Source organism: Phyllobates terribilis, unplaced genomic scaffold (assembly GCF_046119375.1).
Source record: "Phyllobates terribilis strain yellow unplaced genomic scaffold, ASM4611937v1 Scaffold_8__6_contigs__length_399053987, whole genome shotgun sequence".
Taxonomy (NCBI): Eukaryota; Metazoa; Chordata; class Amphibia; order Anura; family Dendrobatidae; genus Phyllobates; species Phyllobates terribilis.
This window is the reverse complement of record NW_027362768.1, coordinates 384,055,182-384,073,865: the sequence shown is the minus strand read 5'-3', so window position 1 is coordinate 384,073,865 and position 18,684 is coordinate 384,055,182. Positions and strand designations below refer to the sequence as shown.

Below are 18,684 nucleotides of genomic sequence, written 5' to 3'. Positions count from 1 at the left end.
TATATATACATATGTGATATTGTTGCTAATTTGCATAACTAACACTGAATATCAACTGATCAGATTTTGTTCAATATAAATATCTATATATGTGTGTGTATATTATTGCTATTTTCGGCATCTAGATAGGGTTACAGAGCAGTACTGTCCTGCGGGGGGTCTACCCTGGGGTCCAGCTGTATAATACAGCAGTTATCTGCCAACTGTCCTGCGGGGGGTATACCCTGAGGTCCAGCTGTATAATACAGCAGTTATCTGCCAACTGTCCTGCGGGGGGTCTACCCTGGGGTCCAGCTGTATAATACAGCAGTTATCTGCCAACTGTCCTGCGGGGGGTCTACCCTGGGATCCAGCTGTATAATACTGCAGTTATCTGCCAACTGTCCTGCGGGGGGTCTACCCTGGGGTCCAGCTGTATAATACAGCAGTTATCTGCCAACTGTCCTGCGGGGAGTATACCCTGGGGTATACCCTGGGGTCCATCTGTATAATAGAGCAGTTATCTGCCTACTGTCCTGCGGGGGGTCTACCCTGGGGTCCAGCTGTATAATACAGCAGTTATCTGCCAACTGTCCTGCGGGGGGTCTACCCTGGGGTCCAGCTGCATAATACAGCAGTTATCTGCCAACTGTCCTGCGGGGGGGTATACCCTGGGGTCCAGCTGTATAATACAGCAGTTATCTGCCAACTGTCCTGCGGGGGTATACCCTGGGGTCCAGCTGTATAATACAGCAGTTATCTGCCAACTGTCCTGCGGGGGGTATACCCTGGGATCCAGCTGTATAATACAGCAGTTATCTGCCAACTGTCCTGCGGGGGTATACCCTGGGATCCAGCTGTATAATACAGCAGTTATCTGCCAACTGTCCTGCGGGGAGTATACCCTGGGGTCCAGCTGCATAATACAGCAGTTATCTGCCAACTGTCCTGTGGGGGGTATACCCTGGGATCCAGCTGTATAATACAGCAGTTATCTGCCAACTGTCCTGCGGGGGGTATACCCTGGGATCCAGCTGTATAATACAGCAGTTATCTGCCAACTGTCCTGCGGGGGGGTCTACCCTGGGGTCCAGCTGTATAATACAGCAGTTATCTGCCAACTGTCCTGTGGGGGGTATACCCTGGGATCCAGCTGTATAATACAGCAGTTATCTGCCAACTGTCCTGCGGGGGGTATACCCTGGGGTCCAGCTGTATAATACAGCAGTTATCTGCCAACTGTCCTGCGGAGGGTCTACCCTGGGGTCCAGCTGTATAATACAGCAGTTATCTGCCAACTGTCCTGCGGGGGGTATACCCTGGGATCCAGCTGTATAATACAGCAGTTATCTGCCAACTGTCCTGCGGGGGGTCTACCCTGGGGTCCAGCTGTATAATACAGCAGTTATCTGCCAACTGTCCTGCGGGGGGTATACCCTGGGATCCAGCTGTATAATACAGCAGTTATCTGCCTACTGTCCTGCGGGGGGGTATACCCTGGGGTCCAGCTGTATAATACAGCAGTTATCTGCCAACTGTCCTGCGGGGGGTCTACCCTGGGATCCAGCTGTATAATACAGCAGTTATCTGCCAACTGTCCTGCGGGGGGTATACCCTGGGATCCAGCTGTATAATACAGCAGTTATCTGCCAACTGTCCTGCGAGGGGTATACCCTGGGGTCCAGCTGTATAATACAGCAGTTATCTGCCAACTGTCCTGCGGGGGGTCTACCCTGGGATCCAGCTGTATAATACAGCAGTTATCTGCCAACTGTCCTGCGGGGGGTATACCCTGGGGTCCAGCTGTATAATACAGCAGTTATCTGCCAACTGTCCTGCGGGGGGTATACTCTGGGGTCCAGCTGTATAATACAGCAGTTATCTGCCAACTGTCCTGCGGGGGGTATACCCTGGGGTCCAGCTGTATAATACAGCAGTTATCTGCCAACTGTCCTGCGGGGGGTCTACCCTGGGATCCAGCTGTATAATACAGCAGTTATCTGCCAACTGTCCTGCGGGGGGTATACCCTGGGATCCAGCTGTATAATACAGCAGTTATCTGCCAACTGTCCTGCGGGGGGTCTACCCTGGGATCCTGCTGTATAATACAGCAGTTATCTGCCTACTGTCCTGCGGGGGGTCTACCCTGGGATCCAGCTGTATAATACAGCAGTTATCTGCCAACTGTCCTGCGGGGGGTCTACCCTGGGGTCCAACTGTATAATACAGCAGTTATCTGCCAACTGTCCTGCGGGTGGTATACCCTGGGATCCTGCTGTATAATACAGCAGTTATCTGCCAACTGTCCTGCGGGGGGTCTACCCTGGGGTCCAGCTGTATAATACAGCAGTTATCTGCCAACTGTCCTGCGGGGGGTATACCCTGGGGTCCAGCTGTATAATACAGCAGTTATCTGCCAACTGTCCTGCGGGGGGTCTACCCTGGGGTCCAGCGGTATAATACAGCAGTTATCTGCCAACTGTCCTGCGGGGGGTATACCCTGGGATCCTGCTGTATAATACAGCAGTTATCTGCCAACTGTCCTGCGGGGGGTCTACCCTGGGGTCCAGCTGTATAATACAGCAGTTATCTGCCTACTGTCCTGCGGGGGGTATACCCTGAGGTCCAGCTGTATAATACAGCAGTTATCTGCCAACTGTCCTGCGGGGGGTCTACCCTGGGGTCCAGCGGTATAATACAGCAGTTATCTGCCAACTGTCCTGCGGGGGGTCTACCCTGGGATCCAGCTGTATAATACAGCAGTTATCTGCCTACTGTCCTGCGGGGGGTCTACCCTGGGGTCCAGCTGTATAATACAGCAGTTATCTGCCAACTGTCCTGCGGGGGGTATACCCTGGGATCCAGCTGTATAATACAGCAGTTATCTGCCAACTGTCCTGCGGGGGGTATACCCTGGGATCCTGCTGTATAATACAGCAGTTATCTGCCAACTGTCCTGCGGGGGGTCTACCCTGGGGTCCAGCTGTATAATACAGCAGTTATCTGCCTACTGTCCTGCGGGGGGTATACCCTGAGGTCCAGCTGTATAATACAGCAGTTATCTGCCAACTGTCCTGCGGGGGGTCTACCCTGGGGTCCAGCGGTATAATACAGCAGTTATCTGCCAACTGTCCTGCGGGGGGTCTACCCTGGGATCCAGCTGTATAATACAGCAGTTATCTGCCTACTGTCCTGCGGGGGGTCTACCCTGGGGTCCAGCTGTATAATACAGCAGTTATCTGCCAACTGTCCTGCGGGGGGTATACCCTGGGATCCAGCTGTATAATACAGCAGTTATCTGCCAACTGTCCTGCGGGGGGTATACCCTGGGATCCTGCTGTATAATACAGCAGTTATCTGCCAACTGTCCTGCGGGGGGTCTACCCTGGGGTCCAGCTGTATAATACAGCAGTTATCTGCCAACTGTCCTGCAGGGGGTATACCCTGGGGTCCAGCTGTATAATAGAGCAGTTATCTGCCAACTGTCCTGCGGGGGGTCTACCCTGGGGTCCAGCTGTATAATACAGCAGTTATCTGCCAACTGTCCTGCGGGGGGTATACTCTGGGGTCCAGCTGTATAATACAGCAGTTATCTGCCAACTGTCCTGCGGGGGGTATACTCTGGGGTCCAGCTGTATAATACAGCAGTTATCTGCCAACTGTCCTGCGGGGGGTCTACCCTGGGGTCCAGCGGTATAATACAGCAGTTATCTGCCAACTGTCCTGCGGGGGGTATACCCTGGGGTCCAGCTGTATAATACAGCAGTTATCTGCCAACTGTCCTGCGGGGGGTCTACCCTGGGGTCCAGCGGTATAATACAGCAGTTATCTGCCAACTGTCCTGCGGGGGGTATACCCTGGGGTCCAGCTGTATAATACAGCAGTTATCTGCCAACTGTCCTGCGGGGGGTCTACCCTGGGGTCCAGCTGTATAATACAGCAGTTATCCGCCAACTGTCCTGCGGGGGTTATACCCTGGGGTCCAGCTGTATAATACAGCAGTTATCTGCCAACTGTCCTGCGGGGGGTCTACCCTGGGGTCCAGCTGTATAATACAGCAGTTATCTGCCAACTGTGCTGTGGGGGGTCTACCAAGGGATCCAGCTGTATAATACAGCAGTTATCTGCCAACTGTCCTGCGGGGGGTCTACCCTGGGATCCAGCTGTATAATACAGCAGTTATCTGCCAACTGTCCTGCGGGGGGTATACCCTGGGGTCCAGCTGTATAATACAGCAGTTATCTGCCAACTGTCCTGCGGGGGGTCTACCCTGGGGTCCAGCTGTATAATACAGCAGTTATCTGCCAACTGTCCTGCGGGGGGTATACCCTGGGGTCCAGCTGTATAATACAGCAGTTATCTGCCAACTGTCCTGCGGGGGGTATACTCTGGGGTCCAGCTGTATAATACAGCAGTTATCTGCCAACTGTCCTGCGGGGGGTATACCCTGGGGTCCAGCTGTATAATACAGCAGTTATCTGCCAACTGTCCTGCGGGGGGTCTACCCTGGGATCCAGCTGTATAATACAGCAGTTATCTGCCAACTGTCCTGCGGGGGGTATACTCTGGGGTCCAGCTGTATAATACAGCAGTTATCTGCCAACTGTCCTGCGGGGGGTATACCCTGGGGTCCAGCTGTATAATACAGCAGTTATCTGCCAACTGTCCTGCGGGGGGTATACCCTGGGGTCCAGCTGTATAATACAGCAGTTATCTGCCAACTGTCCTGCGCGGGGTCTACCCTGGGGTCCAGCTGTATAATACAGCAGTTATCTGCCAACTGTCCTGCGGGGGGTATACCCTGGGGTCCAGCTGTATAATACAGCAGTTATCTGCCAACTGTCCTGCGCGGGGTCTACCCTGGGGTCCAGCTGTATAATACAGCAGTTATCTGCCAACTGTCCTGCGGGGGGTCTACCCTGGGATCCAGCTGTATAATACAGCAGTTATCTGCCAACTGTCCTGCGGGGAGTATACCCTGGGGTCCAGCTGTATAATACAGCAGTTACCTGCCAACTGTCCTGCGGGGGGTATACCCTGGGATCCAGCTGTATAATACAGCAGTTATCTGCCAGCTGTCCTGCGGGGGGTCTACCCTGGGGTCCAGCTGTATAATACAGCAGTTATCTGCCTAATGTCCTGCGGGGGGGGTCTACCCTGGGATCCAGCTGTATAATACAGCAGTTATCTGCCAACTGTCCTGCGGGGGGTCTACCCTGGGGTCCAGCTGTATAATACAGCAGTTATCTGCCTACTGTCCTGCGGGGGGTCTACCCTGGGGTCCAGCTGTATAATACAGCAGTTATCTGCCAACTGTCCTGCGGGGGGTCTACCCTGGGGTCCAGCTGTATAATACAGCAGTTATCTGCCTACTGTCCTGCGGGGGGTATACCCTGGGGTCCAGCTGTATAATACAGCAGTTATCTGCCAACTGTCCTGCGCGGGGTCTACCCTGGGGTCCAGCTGTATAATACAGCAGTTATCTGCCAACTGTCCTGCGGGGGGTCTACCCTGGGATCCAGCTGTATAATACAGCAGTTATCTGCCAACTGTCCTGCGGGGAGTATACCCTGGGGTCCAGCTGTATAATACAGCAGTTACCTGCCAACTGTCCTGCGGGGGGTATACCCTGGGATCCAGCTGTATAATACAGCAGTTATCTGCCAGCTGTCCTGCGGGGGGTCTACCCTGGGGTCCAGCTGTATAATACAGCAGTTATCTGCCAACTGTCCTGCGGGGGGTCTACCCTGGGATCCAGCTGTATAATACAGCAGTTATCTGCCTACTGTCCTGCGGGGGGGTATACCTTGGGGTCCAGCTGTATAATACAGCAGTTATCTGCCAACTGTCCTGCGGGAGGTATACCCTGGGATCCAGCTGTATAATACAGCAGTTATCTGCCAACTGTCCTGCGGGGTGTATACTCTGGGGTCCAGCTGTATAATACAACAGTTATCTGCCTACTGTCCTGCGGGGGGTATACCCTGGGATCCAGCTTTATAATACAGCAGTTATCTGCCTACTGTCCTGCGGGGGGTATACCCTGGGATCTAGCTGTATAATACAGCAGTTATCTGCCAACTGTCCTGCGGGGGGTATACCCTGGGATCCAGCTGTATAATACAGCAGTTATCTGCCAACTGTCCTGCGGGGGGTATACCCTGGGATCCAGCTGTATAATACAGCAGTTATCTGCCTACTGTCCTGCGGGGGGTCTACCCTGGGATCCAGCTGTGTAATACAGCAGTTATCTGCCAACTGTCCTGCGGGGGGGTATACTCTGGGGTCCAGCTGTATAATACAGCAGTTATCTGCCAACTGTCCTGCGGGGGGTCTACCCTGGGGTCCAGCTGTATAATACAGCAGTTATCTGCCAACTGTCCTGCGTGGGGGGGTATACCCTGGGATCCAGCTGTATAATACAGCAGTTATCTGCCAACTGTCCTGCGGGGGGGGTATACCCTGGGATCCAGCTGTATAATACAGCAGTTATCTGCCTACTGTCCTGCGGGGGGGTATACCCTGGGATCCAGCTGTATAATACAGCAGTTATCTGCCAACTGTCCTGCGTGGGGGGGTATACCCTGGGATCCAGCTGTATAATACAGCAGTTATCTGCCAACTGTCCTGCGGGGGGTATACCCTGGGATCCAGCTGTATAATACAGCAGTTATCTGCCAACTGTCCTGCGGGGGGGTATACCCTGGGATCCAGCTGTATAATACAGCAGTTATCTGCCTACTGTCCTGCGGGGGGTCTACCCTGGGGTCCAGCTGTATAATACAGCAGTTATCTGCCAACTGTCCTGCGGGGGGTATACCCTGGGATCCAGCTGTATAATACAGCAGTTATCTGCCAACTGTCCTGCGGGGGGTCTACCCTGGGATCCAGCTGTATAATACAGCAGTTATCTGCCTACTGTCCTGCGGGGGGTCTACCCTGGGATCCAGCTGTATAATACAGCAGTTATCTGCCAACTGTCCTGCGGGGGGGGTATACCCTGGGATCCAGCTGTATAATACAGCAGTTATCTGCCAACTGTCCTGCGGGGGGTATACCCTGGGATCCAGCTGTATAATACAGCAGTTATCTGCCAACTGTCCTGCGGGGGGTCTACCCTGGGATCCAGCTGTATAATACAGCAGTTATCTGCCTACTGTCCTGCGGGGGGTCTACCCTGGGGTCCAGCTGTATAATACAGCAGTTATCTGCCAACTGTCCTGCGGGGGGTATACCCTGGGATCCAGCTGTATAATACAGCAGTTATCTGCCTACTGTCCTGCTGGGGGGTCTACCCTGGGATCCAGCTGTATAATACAGCAGTTATCTGCCCACTGTCCTGCGGGGGGGTCTACCCTGGGATCCAGCTGTATAATACAGCAGTTATCTGCCAACTGTCCTACGGGGGGGTATACCCTGGGATCCAGCTGTATAATACAGCAGTTATCTGCCTACTGTCCTGCGGGGGGTCTACCCTGGGATCCAGCTGTATAATACAGTAGTTATCTGCCAACTGTCCTGCGGGTGGTCTACCCTGGGATCCAGCTGTATAATACAGCAGTTATCTGCCAACTGTCCTGCGGGGGGTCTACCCTGGGGTCCAGCTGTATAATACAGCAGTTATCTGCCAACTGTCCTGCGGGGGGTATACCCTGGGGTCCAGCTGTATAATACAGCAGTTATCTGCCAACTGTCCTGCGGGGGGGTATACCCTGGGATCCAGCTGTATAATACAGCAGTTATCTGCCAACTGTCCTGCGGGGGGTATACCCTGGGATCCAGCTGTATAATACAGCAGTTATCTGCCTACTGTCCTGCTGGGGGGTCTACCCTGGGATCCAGCTGTATAATACAGCAGTTATCTGCCAACTGTCCTGCGGGGGGGTCTACCCTGGGATCCAGCTGTATAATACAGCAGTTATCTGCCAACTGTCCTGCGGGGGGGTATACCCTGGGATCCAGCTGTATAATACAGCAGTTATCTGCCTACTGTCCTGCGGGGGGTCTACCCTGGGATCCAGCTGTATAATACAGTAGTTATCTGCCAACTGTCCTGCGGGGGGTCTACCCTGGGATCCAGCTGTATAATACAGCAGTTATCTGCCAACTGTCCTGCGGGGGGTCTACCCTGGGGTCCAGCTGTATAATACAGCAGTTATCTGCCAACTGTCCTGCGGGGGGTATACCCTGGGGTCCAGCTGTATAATACAGCAGTTATCTGCCAACTGTCCTGCGGGGGGGTATACCCTGGGATCCAGCTGTATAATACAGCAGTTATCTGCCAACTGTCCTGCGGGGGGTATACCCTGGGGTCCAGCTGTATAATACAGCAGTTATCTGCCTACTGTCCTCCGGGGGGTCTACCCTGGGGTCCAGCTGTATAATACAGCAGTTATCTGCCTACTGTCCTGCGGGGAGTATACCCTGGGATCCAGCTGTATAATACAGCAGTTATCTGCCAACTGTCCTGCGGGGGGTCTACCCTGGGATCCAGCTGTATAATACAGCAGTTATCTGCCAACTGTCCTGCGGGGGGTATACCCTGGGATCCAGCTGTATAATACAGCAGTTATCTGCCAACTGTCCTGCGGGGGGTATACCCTGGGATCCAGCTGTATAATACAGCAGTTATCTGCCAACTGTCCTGCGGGGGGTCTACCCTGGGGTCCAGCTGTATAATACAGCAGTTATCTGCCTACTGTCCTGCGGGGGGTCTACCCTGGGGTCCAGCTGTATAATACAGCAGTTATCTGCCAACTGTCCTGCGGGGGGTATACCCTGGGATCCAGCTGTATAATACAGCAGTTATCTGCCAACTGTCCTGCGGGGGGTATACCCTGGGATCCAACTGTATAATACAGCAGTTATCTGCCAACTGTCCTGCGGGGGGTCTACCCTGGGATCCAGCTGTATAATACAGCAGTTATCACAGGGATCTGCTTTGCCACTGGGCTCAGGCACTCAAATAATGCAGCTGCTATTTACATATGGTCGTTCTGACGTACATTGCTGTTCAGCGGTATGCAAGTGAATTATATAAAAATTACCATAATTAAATCAGGCTAAGCAGGTATTAATTTGGATATAAGTGGCGCTGCTCCCACCTGTGATGTCTGCACCGGATTGGCTTATTTCCAAGCTCGTGCACCATCTGCTCTGATGATCACTAGCATCTAAGTGTTGGTACATCCCATACAGAGCGATTACACCCTTGTGCACTTATGGTCGGTAGATCCCATACAGAGCGATTACACCCTTGTGCACTCAGAATACTAATCAGGGACACAAAATAGATCACAAGATCTGTTTATAAAACCTTTATGGAAAGAGAAGATTGATAACGAGGATACATTTTGATACAATTGTTTATGTTAAAAACAAGAAACAAAAACATTGTGGCTTTACCTGTTGATGTGGGAGGCTGGTGACTCTCCATCACAATCTCCTTGTACAGATCGTTGTGACTTTCCACATACTCCCACTCGTCCATAGTGAAGCTGACAGTGATGTCCTCATATCGGACAGGAACCTCACAATAATAATAATAATAATAATTTTTATTTCTATAGCGCCAACATATTCTGCAGCACTTTTCATTACGGAGAGGACTTGTACAGGCAATGAAGACATAATACATAATTCAGCAGATATCAGGAGGAGTGAGGGACCTGCTGCTCGTAAGCTACAATGTTTGAGGAAATAGGGGGAACACGATAAAGGTAAAATGTTAAAAAGTGCTTGTATTGTACGGTCCAGCCATCAGTATAACTAGGGTATTCACATAACGCTGCGTGAACCGGTCACCAGCCAGTGTGTGTACAAGGACAGATACAGAGGCGATAGGCCAATATAAAGAAACTAGATGGTGGCCCGATTCTAACGCATCAGGTATTCTAGAATATGTATACGGCAGACCGGGCTCAATCAGCAACACGTTGCTTAAATTTGCCGCCCATCTCGCTGATTGGTCGCGATGGCCGTCCGCGATTAATCAGCAGAGCGGCGTTTAAATTTGCCGCCCATCTCGCTGATTGGTCGCGGCCGGCCACCGCGATTAATCTGCAGAGCGGCGTTTAAATTTCCCGGCCATCTCACTGATTGGTCGCGGCCGGCCACCGCGGCCAATCAGCGTCGTATTAGTGTGGGCCCGGGAGCGGCGCTGCTTGTGCGGCTCCGTATTAGCGAGGACCGGGGAGCGGCGCTGCCTGTGCGGCTCCTTCTGCTGCGAGAAGCCGGGAGATGAGCGGCTGCTCGCAGAAGAAGCATCCCGACTGGCGGCGCCGCTCCCCGGACCTCCGTTCACACTTGCTGTCGGGAGATCAGCGGGCCAAGCCGCTGATCTTCCGATGTTAGTCGCATGGAGGTCAGCGGCGCCGGTCGGGGTAGTTGTGCTGCTAGCGCCGCTCATCTCCCCGCTGCATCGCCGCTGACCTCCGTCCAGCAGATGAGCCGCTAACTGGCCGCCATCTTTTTTCAGAAATCCCGCGGCGCTGATTGGCCGCTGCCGGACCAATGAGCGATGCGGGATTTCCAGGACAGACAGAAAGACAGACAGAAAGACAGACAGACGGGATAAGACAATATAGTATATATAGTATATATTGTATAGTATATAGTAGACTAGATGGTGGCCCGATTCTAACGTATCGGGTATTCTAGAATAGGTATGCGGCCGACCGGGGGCAATCAGCAGAGCGGTATTTAAATTTGGCGCCAAAATCGCTGATTGGTCGAGGCCGGCAACCGCGACCAATTAGCAAAGCGGTGTTAAAATTTGGCGCCTTTATCGCAGATTGGTCACGGCCGGCGGTCACGACTAATCAGCAGAGCGGGGTTTAAATTTGGCGCCATTAATGCTGATTGGTCGCGGCCAGCGAACGCGACCAATCAGCAGAGCGGGGTTTAAATTTGGCGGCAATAATGCTGATTGGTTGCGGCCGGCGGTCGCGACCAATCAGCAGAGCGTTATTTAAATTTGGCGCCAATAATGGTGATTGGTCACGGCCGCGACTAATCAGCAGAGCGGTGTTTAAATTTGGCGCCAATCTCGCTGATTAATCGCGGCCGGCCACCGTGACCAATCAGCAGAGCGGCGTTTAAATTTGCCGCCCATCTCGCTCATTGGTCGCGGTGGCCGGCCGCGATTAATCAGCAGAGCGGCATTTAAATTTCCCGGCCATTTCGCTGATTGGTCGCGGCCGGCCACCGCGACCAATCAACGTCGTATTAGTGTGGGGCCGGGAGCGGCGCTGCTTGTGCGGCTCCGTATTAGCGAGGACCGGGGAGCGGCGCTGCCTGTGCGGCTCCTTCTGCTGTGAGAAGCCGGGAGATGAGCGGCTGCTCACAGCAGAAGCATCCCGACCGGCAGCGCCGCTCCCTGGTCCTCCGTTCACACTTGCTGTCGGGAGTTCAGCGGGCCAAGCCGCTGATCTTCCGACGTTAGCCGCATGGAGGTCAGCGGCGCCGGTCGGGGTAGTTGTGCTGCTAGCGCCGCTCATCTCCCCGCTGCATCGCCGCTGACCTCCGTCCGCCAGATGAGCCGCTAACGGCCGCCATCTTTTTTCAGAAATCCCGCGGCGCTGATTGGCCGCTGCCGGACCAATGAGCGACGCGGGATTTCCACGACAGACAGAAAGACAGACAGACAAACGGGATAAGACAATTATATAGTAGATGAGGGCATTCTTAAAGCTGTGGGTATTGGGAATTAATTGAACTGTTTGGGGTGTGTATTCCAGAGAATTATGAAAAAAATGCAAGAGCGCAATAGGGTCTTATCCAATTAATAATTGTTACAGACGTATTAAAAAACTGCTCACCTAGTAGGGTTGTGTGGGACACGACACCTATAAAGCCGGAACTCCCGAGGCTGCAGCTTCCTATGGATATGTCAGAGATAGATGCTGGAAAGGAAGTGGTTTCTGCGCTCTCTGGAGTTACGACAAACCATTAGTGTAGATATAAATGTAGGTTTATTGTCTACGCGTTTCAGAGTCCACCGACTCCTTCCTCGGGACAACCATACATAACAACGAGGTAATCAACATACATGGTATATGGTCAAATGAGTTCAGTAGTGTGGGGATCTGCCGTGTTCACACATAGCAGCCTGGACAGAAATGTAAAGGCAATAAACCAGGATCATGGACAGAATCAGGAGTTCCAGTGAAATAGAATGAATCATTTCTCAAGTACTGGGGTGTATTTTGTGTGACTGTTTATTGTATAAATAATATTAATTTTATTTGTCCTTTGATTCAAAAAACACTCTTGTTTGAGTGAAGGGAATTCTAGGTTCAGACCTCTCTGCCTGTGGAGCAGGAGGCAGCGAATCCAACAGAACGAGCCGACATAACATCAGGGCAGATTTCCACGCTATTGAACTTCATTCACCTCACTTTCTACCTCTCTGCACCCGATATCTCCTCCCTACTAACCGGAATCCCACAATGTCTGTCCGCCATCTCATCCTTCTTCTCTGCCAGATTTCTAACACTTAACATGGACAAAACTGAATTCATCTTTCCGCCATCCCATTCAACCCCCCCATCTGACCTATCCATCAACGTCAATGGCTGCACACTCTCCCCAGTCCCTCAAGCTCGCTGCCTCGGGGTAACCCTGGACTTTCATCTCTCCTTCACACCACATATCCAAGCCCTTTCCACCTCCTGCCGACTCCAACTCCGAAATATCTCCGCACATTCCTTTCTCAACCACGAATCTGTAAAAACACTAGTGCACGCCCTCATCATCTCCCGCCTCGACTACTGCAGCCTCCTGCTCTGTGGCCTCCTCTCTAACACTCTCGCACCCCTCCAATCCATCCTAAACTCTGCTGCCCGACTAATCCACCTGTCCCCCCGCTATTCCCCGGCCTCTCCTCTCTGTCAATCTCTTCACTGGCTCCCCATTGCTCAGAGACTCCAATTCAAAACCCTAACCATGACATACAAAGCCATTCACAACCTGTCTCCTCCATATATCTGTGACCTAGTCTCCCAGTACATACCTGCACGCAGCCTCCAATCCTCACAAGATCTCCTTCTCTACTCCCCTCTTATCTCCTCCTCCCACAATCACATACAAGATTTCTCCCGTGTATCCCCCCTACTCTGGAACTCTCTACCCCAACAAAACAGACTCTCGCCTACCGTGGAAACCTTCAAAAAGAGCCTAAAGACCCACCTCTTCCGACAAGCCTATAACCTGCAGTATCCACCGCTCCACCATACCGCTGCACGACCAGCTCTACCCTCACCTACTGTATCCTCACCCATCCCCTGTAGACTGTGAGCCCTCGCGGGCAGGGTCCTCGCTCCACCATACCACTGCACGACCACCTCTGCCCTCACCTACTGTATCCTCACCCATCCCCTGTAGATTGTGAGCCCTCGCGGGCACGGTCCTCGCTCCACCATACCGCTGCACGACCAGCTCTACCCCCACCTACTGTATCCTCACCAATCCCCTGTAGACTGTGAGCCCTCGCGGGCAGGGTCCTCGCTCCACCATACCGCTGCACGACCACCTCTGCCCTCACCTACTGTATTCTCACCCATCCCCTGTAGATTGTGAGCCCTCGCGGGCACGGTCCTCGCTCCACCATACCGCTGCATGACCAGCTCTACCCTCACCTATCCCCTGTAGACTGTGAGCCATCGCGGGCAGGGTCCTCGCTCCACCATACCGCTGCATGACCAGCTCCATCCTCACCTACTGTATCCTCACCCATCCCTTGTAGACTGTGAGCCCTCGCGGGCAGGGTCCTCGCTCCACCATACCGCTGCATGACCAGCTCCATCCTCACCTACTGTATCCTCACCCATCCCTTGTAGACTGTGAGCCCTCGCGGGCAGGGTCCTCGCTCCACCATACCGCTGCACGACCAGCTCTGCCCTCACCTACTGTATCCTCACCCATCCCTTGTAGATTGTGAGCCCTCGCGGGCAGCGTCCTCGCTCCACCATACTGCTGCACGACCAGCTCTACCCTCACCCATCCCCTGTAGACTGTGAGTGCTCGAGGGCAGGTTCCTCGCTCCTCCATATCTCTACACGACCAGCTCTACCCTCACCTACTGTATCCTCACACATCCCTTGTAGACTGTGAGCCCTCGCAGGCAGGGTCCACGCTCCACCATACCGCTGCACGACCAGCTCTGCCCTCACCTACTGTATCCTCACCCATCCCCTGTAGATTGTGACCCCTCGCGGGCAGGGTCCTCGCTCCACCATACCGCTGCACGACCAGCTCTACTCCCACCTACTGTATCCTCACCCATCCCTTGTAGACTGTGAGCCCTCGCGGGCAGGGTCCTCGCTCCACCATACCGCTGCACGACCAACTCTGCCCTCACCTACTGTATCCTCACCCATCCCTTGTAGATTGTGAGCCCTCGCGGGCAGGGTCCTCGCTCCACCATACCGCTGCACGACCAGCTCTACCCTCACCTACTGTATCCTCACCCATCCCTTGTAGATTGTGAGCCCTCGCGGGTAGGGTCCTCGCTCCACCATACCGCTGCACGGCCAGCTCTGCCCTCACCTACTGTATCCTCACCCATCCCTTGTAGACTGTGAGCCCTCGTGGGCAGGGTCCTCGCTCCACCATACCGCTGCACGACCACCTCTACCCTCACCTACTGTATCCTCACCCATCCCCTGTAGACTGTGAGCCCTCGAGGGCAGAGTCCTCGCTCCTCCATACCGCTGCACGACCAGCTCTACCCTCACCTACTGTATCCTCACCCATCCCCTGTAGACTGTGAGCCCTCGCGGGCAGGGTCCTCGCTCCACCATGCCGCTGCACGACCAGCTCTGCCCTCACCTATTGTATCCTCACCCATCCCCTGTAGATTGTGACCCCTCGCGGGCAGGGTCCTCGCTCCTCCATACTGCTGCACGACCAGCTCTACCCTCACCTACTGTATCCTCACCCATCCCTTGTAGACTGTGAGCCCTCGCGGGCAGGGTCCTCGCTCCACCATACCGCTGCACGACCAGCTCTACCCTCACCTACTGTATCCTCACCCATCCCTTGTAGATTGTGACCCCTCGCGGGTAGGGTCCTCTCTCCACCATACCGCTGCACGACCAGCTCTACCCTCACCTACTGTATCCTCACCCATCCCTTGTAGATTGTGAGCCCTCGCGGGTAGGGTCCTCGCTCCACCATAACGCTGCACGGCCAGCTCTGCCCTCACCTACTGTATCCTCACCCATCCCTTGTAGACTGTGAGCCCTCGTGGGCAGGGTCCTCGCTCCACCATACCGCTGCACGACCACCTCTACCCTCACCTACTGTATCCTCACCCATCCCCTGTAGACTGTGAGCCCTCGCGGGCAGGGTCCTCGCTCCTCCATACCGCTGCACGACCAGCTCTACCCTCACCTACTGTATCCTCACCCATCCCCTGTAGACTGTGAGCCCTCGCGGGCAGGGTCCTCGCTCCACCATACCGCTGCGCGACCAGCTCTGCCCTCACCTATTGTATCCTCACCCATCCCCTGTAGATTGTGACCCCTCGCGGGCAGGGTCCTCGCTCCACCATACTGCTGCACGACCAGCTCTACCCTCACCTACTGTATCCTCACCCATCCCTTGTAGACTGTGAGCCCTCGCGGGCAGGGTCCTCGCTCCACCATACCGCTGCACGACCAGCTCTACCCTCACCTACTGTATCCTCACCCATCCCTTGTAGATTGTGACCCCTCGCGGGTAGGGTCCTCGCTCCTCCATACCTCTACACGACCAGCTCTACCCTCAGCTACTGTATCCTCACCCATCCCTTGTAGACTGTGAGCCCTCGTGGGCAGGGTCCTCGCTCCACCATACCGCTGCATGACCAGCTCTGCCCTCACCTACTGTATCCTCACCCATCCCCTGTAGATTGTGACCCCTCGCGGGCAGGGTCCTCGCTCCACCATACTGCTGCACGACCAGCTCTACCCCCATCTACTGTATCCTCACCCATCCCTTGTAGACTGTGAGCCCTCGCGGTCAGGGTCCTCGCTCCACCATACCGCTGCACGACCAGCTCTACCCTCACCTACTGTATCCTCACCCATCCCTTGTAGACTGTGAGCCCTCGCGGGCAGGGTCCTCGCTCCACCATACCACTGCACGACCAGCTCTGCCATCACCTACTGTATCGTCACCCATCCCTTGTAGACTGTGAGCCCTCGCGGGCAGGGTCCTCTCTCCACCATACCGCTGCACGACCAGCTCTACCCTCACCTACTGTATCCTCACCCATCCCCTGTAGACTGTGAGCCCTCGAGGGCAGGGTCCTCGCTCCTCCATACCTCTACACGACCAGCTCTACCCTCACCTACTGTATCCTCACCCATCCCCTGTAGATTGTGAGCCCTCGCGGGCACAGTCCTCGCTCCACCATACCGCTGCACGACCAGCTCTACCCTCACCTACTGTATCCTCACCCATCCCCTGTAGACTGTGAGCCATCGCGGGCAGGGTCCTCGCTCCACCATACCGCTGCATGACCAGCTCCATCCTCACCTACTGTATCCTCACCCATCCCTTGTAGACTGTGAGCCCTCGCGGGCAGGGTCCTCGCTCCACCATACCGCTGCACGACCAGCTCTGCCCTCACCTACTGTATCCTCACCCATCCCTTGTAGATTGTGAGCCCTCGCGGGCAGCGCCCTCGATCCACCATACTGCTGCACGACCAGCTCTACCCTCACCCATCCCCTGTAGACTGTGAGCCCTCGAGGGCAGGTTCCTCGCTCCTCCATACCTCTACACGACCAGCTCTACCCTCACCTACTGTATCCTCACACATCCCTTGTAGACTGTGAGCCCTCGCAGGCAGGGTCCACGCTCCACCATACCGCTGCACGACCAGCTCTGCCCTCACCTACTGTATCCTCACCCATCCCCTGTAGATTGTGACCCCTCGCGGGCAGGGTCCTCGCTCCACCATACCGCTGCACGACCAGCTCTACTCCCACCTACTGTATCCTCACCCATCCCTTGTAGACTGTGAGCCCTCGCGGGCAGGGTCCTCGCTCCACCATACCGCTGCACGACCAACTCTGCCCTCACCTACTGTATCCTCACCCATCCCTTGTAGATTGTGAGCCCTCGCGGGCAGGGTCCTCGCTCCACCATACCGCTGCACGACCAGCTCTACCCTCACCTACTGTATCCTCACCCATCCCTTGTAGATTGTGAGCCCTCGCGGGTAGGGTCCTCGCTCCACCATACCGCTGCACGGCCAGCTCTGCCCTCACCTACTGTATCCTCACCCATCCCTTGTAGACTGTGAGCCCTCGTGGGCAGGGTCCTCGCTCCACCATACCGCTGCACGACCACCTCTACCCTCACCTACTGTATCCTCACCCATCCCCTGTAGACTGTGAGCCCTCGCGGGCAGGGTCCTCGCTCCTCCATACCGCTGCACGACCAGCTCTACCCTCACCTACTGTATCCTCACCCATCCCCTGTAGACTGTGAGCCCTCGCAGGCAGGGTCCTCGCTCCACCATACCGCTGCACGACCAGCTCTGCCCTCACCTATTGTATCCTCACCCATCCCCTGTAGATTGTGACCCCTCGCGGGCAGGGTCCTCGCTCCACCATACTGCTGCACGACCAGCTCTACCCTCACCTACTGTATCCTCACCCATCCCTTGTAGACTGTGAGCCCTCGCGGGCAGGGTCCTCGCTCCACCATACCGCTGCACGACCAGCTCTACCCTCACCTACTGTATCCTCACCCATCCCTTGTAGATTGTGACCCCTCGCGGGTAGGGTCCTCTCTCCACCATACCGCTGCACGACCAGCTCTACCCTCACCTACTGTATCCTCACCCATCCCTTGTAGATTGTGAGCCCTCGCGGGTAGGGTCCTCGCTCCACCATAACGCTGCACGGCCAGCTCTGCCCTCACCTACTGTATCCTCACCCATCCCTTGTAGACTGTGAGCCCTCGTGGGCAGGGTCCTCGCTCCACCATACCGCTGCACGACCAGCTCTACCCTCACCTACTGTATCCTCACCCATCCCTTGTAGACTGTGAGCCCTCGCGGGCAGGGTCCTCGCTCCTCCATACCGCTGCACGACCAGCTCTACCCTCACCTACTGTATCCTCACCCATCCCCTGTAGACTGTGAGCCCTCGCGGGCAGGGTCCTCGCTCCACCATACCGCTGCGCGACCAGCTCTGCCCTCACCTATTGTATCCTCACCCATCCCCTGTAGATTGTGACCCCTCGCGGGCAGGGTCCTCGCTCCACCATACTGCTGCACGACCAGATCTACCCTCACCTACTGTATCCTCACCCATCCCTTGTAGACTGTGAGCCCTCGCGGGCAGGGTCCTCGCTCCACCATACCGCTGCACGACCAGCTCTACCCTCACCTACTGTATCCTCACCCATCCCTTGTAGATTGTGACCCCTCGCGGGTAGGGTCCTCGCTCCTCCATACCTCTACACGACCAGCTCTACCCTCAGCTACTGTATCCTCACCCATCCCTTGTAGACTGTGAGCCCTCGTGGGCAGGGTCCTCGCTCCACCATACCGCTGCATGACCAGCTCTGCCCTCACCTACTGTATCCTCACCCATCCCCTGTAGATTGTGACCCCTCGCGGGCAGGGTCCTCGCTTCACCATACTGCTGCACGACCAGCTCTACCCCCATCTACTGTATCCTCACCCATCCCTTGTAGACTGTGAGC

At 55.0% G+C, this 18,684-nt stretch overlaps 1 protein-coding gene across 5 annotated transcripts in view; it reads right to left on the bottom strand.

Annotated features, from left to right (window-relative positions):
• Nucleotides 1-18,684, bottom strand: part of LOC141157603 (uncharacterized) — a 56,028-nt gene that overhangs the window by 8,546 nt on the left and 28,798 nt on the right. For all 5 annotated transcript variants that reach the window (XM_073645071.1, XM_073645075.1, XM_073645074.1 and 2 more), the window contains exon 4: nt 9,385-9,508. In XM_073645071.1, coding sequence (XP_073501172.1) covers nt 9,385-9,508 — 124 coding nt within the window. The remainder of the gene's footprint in view (nt 1-9,384; nt 9,509-18,684) is intronic.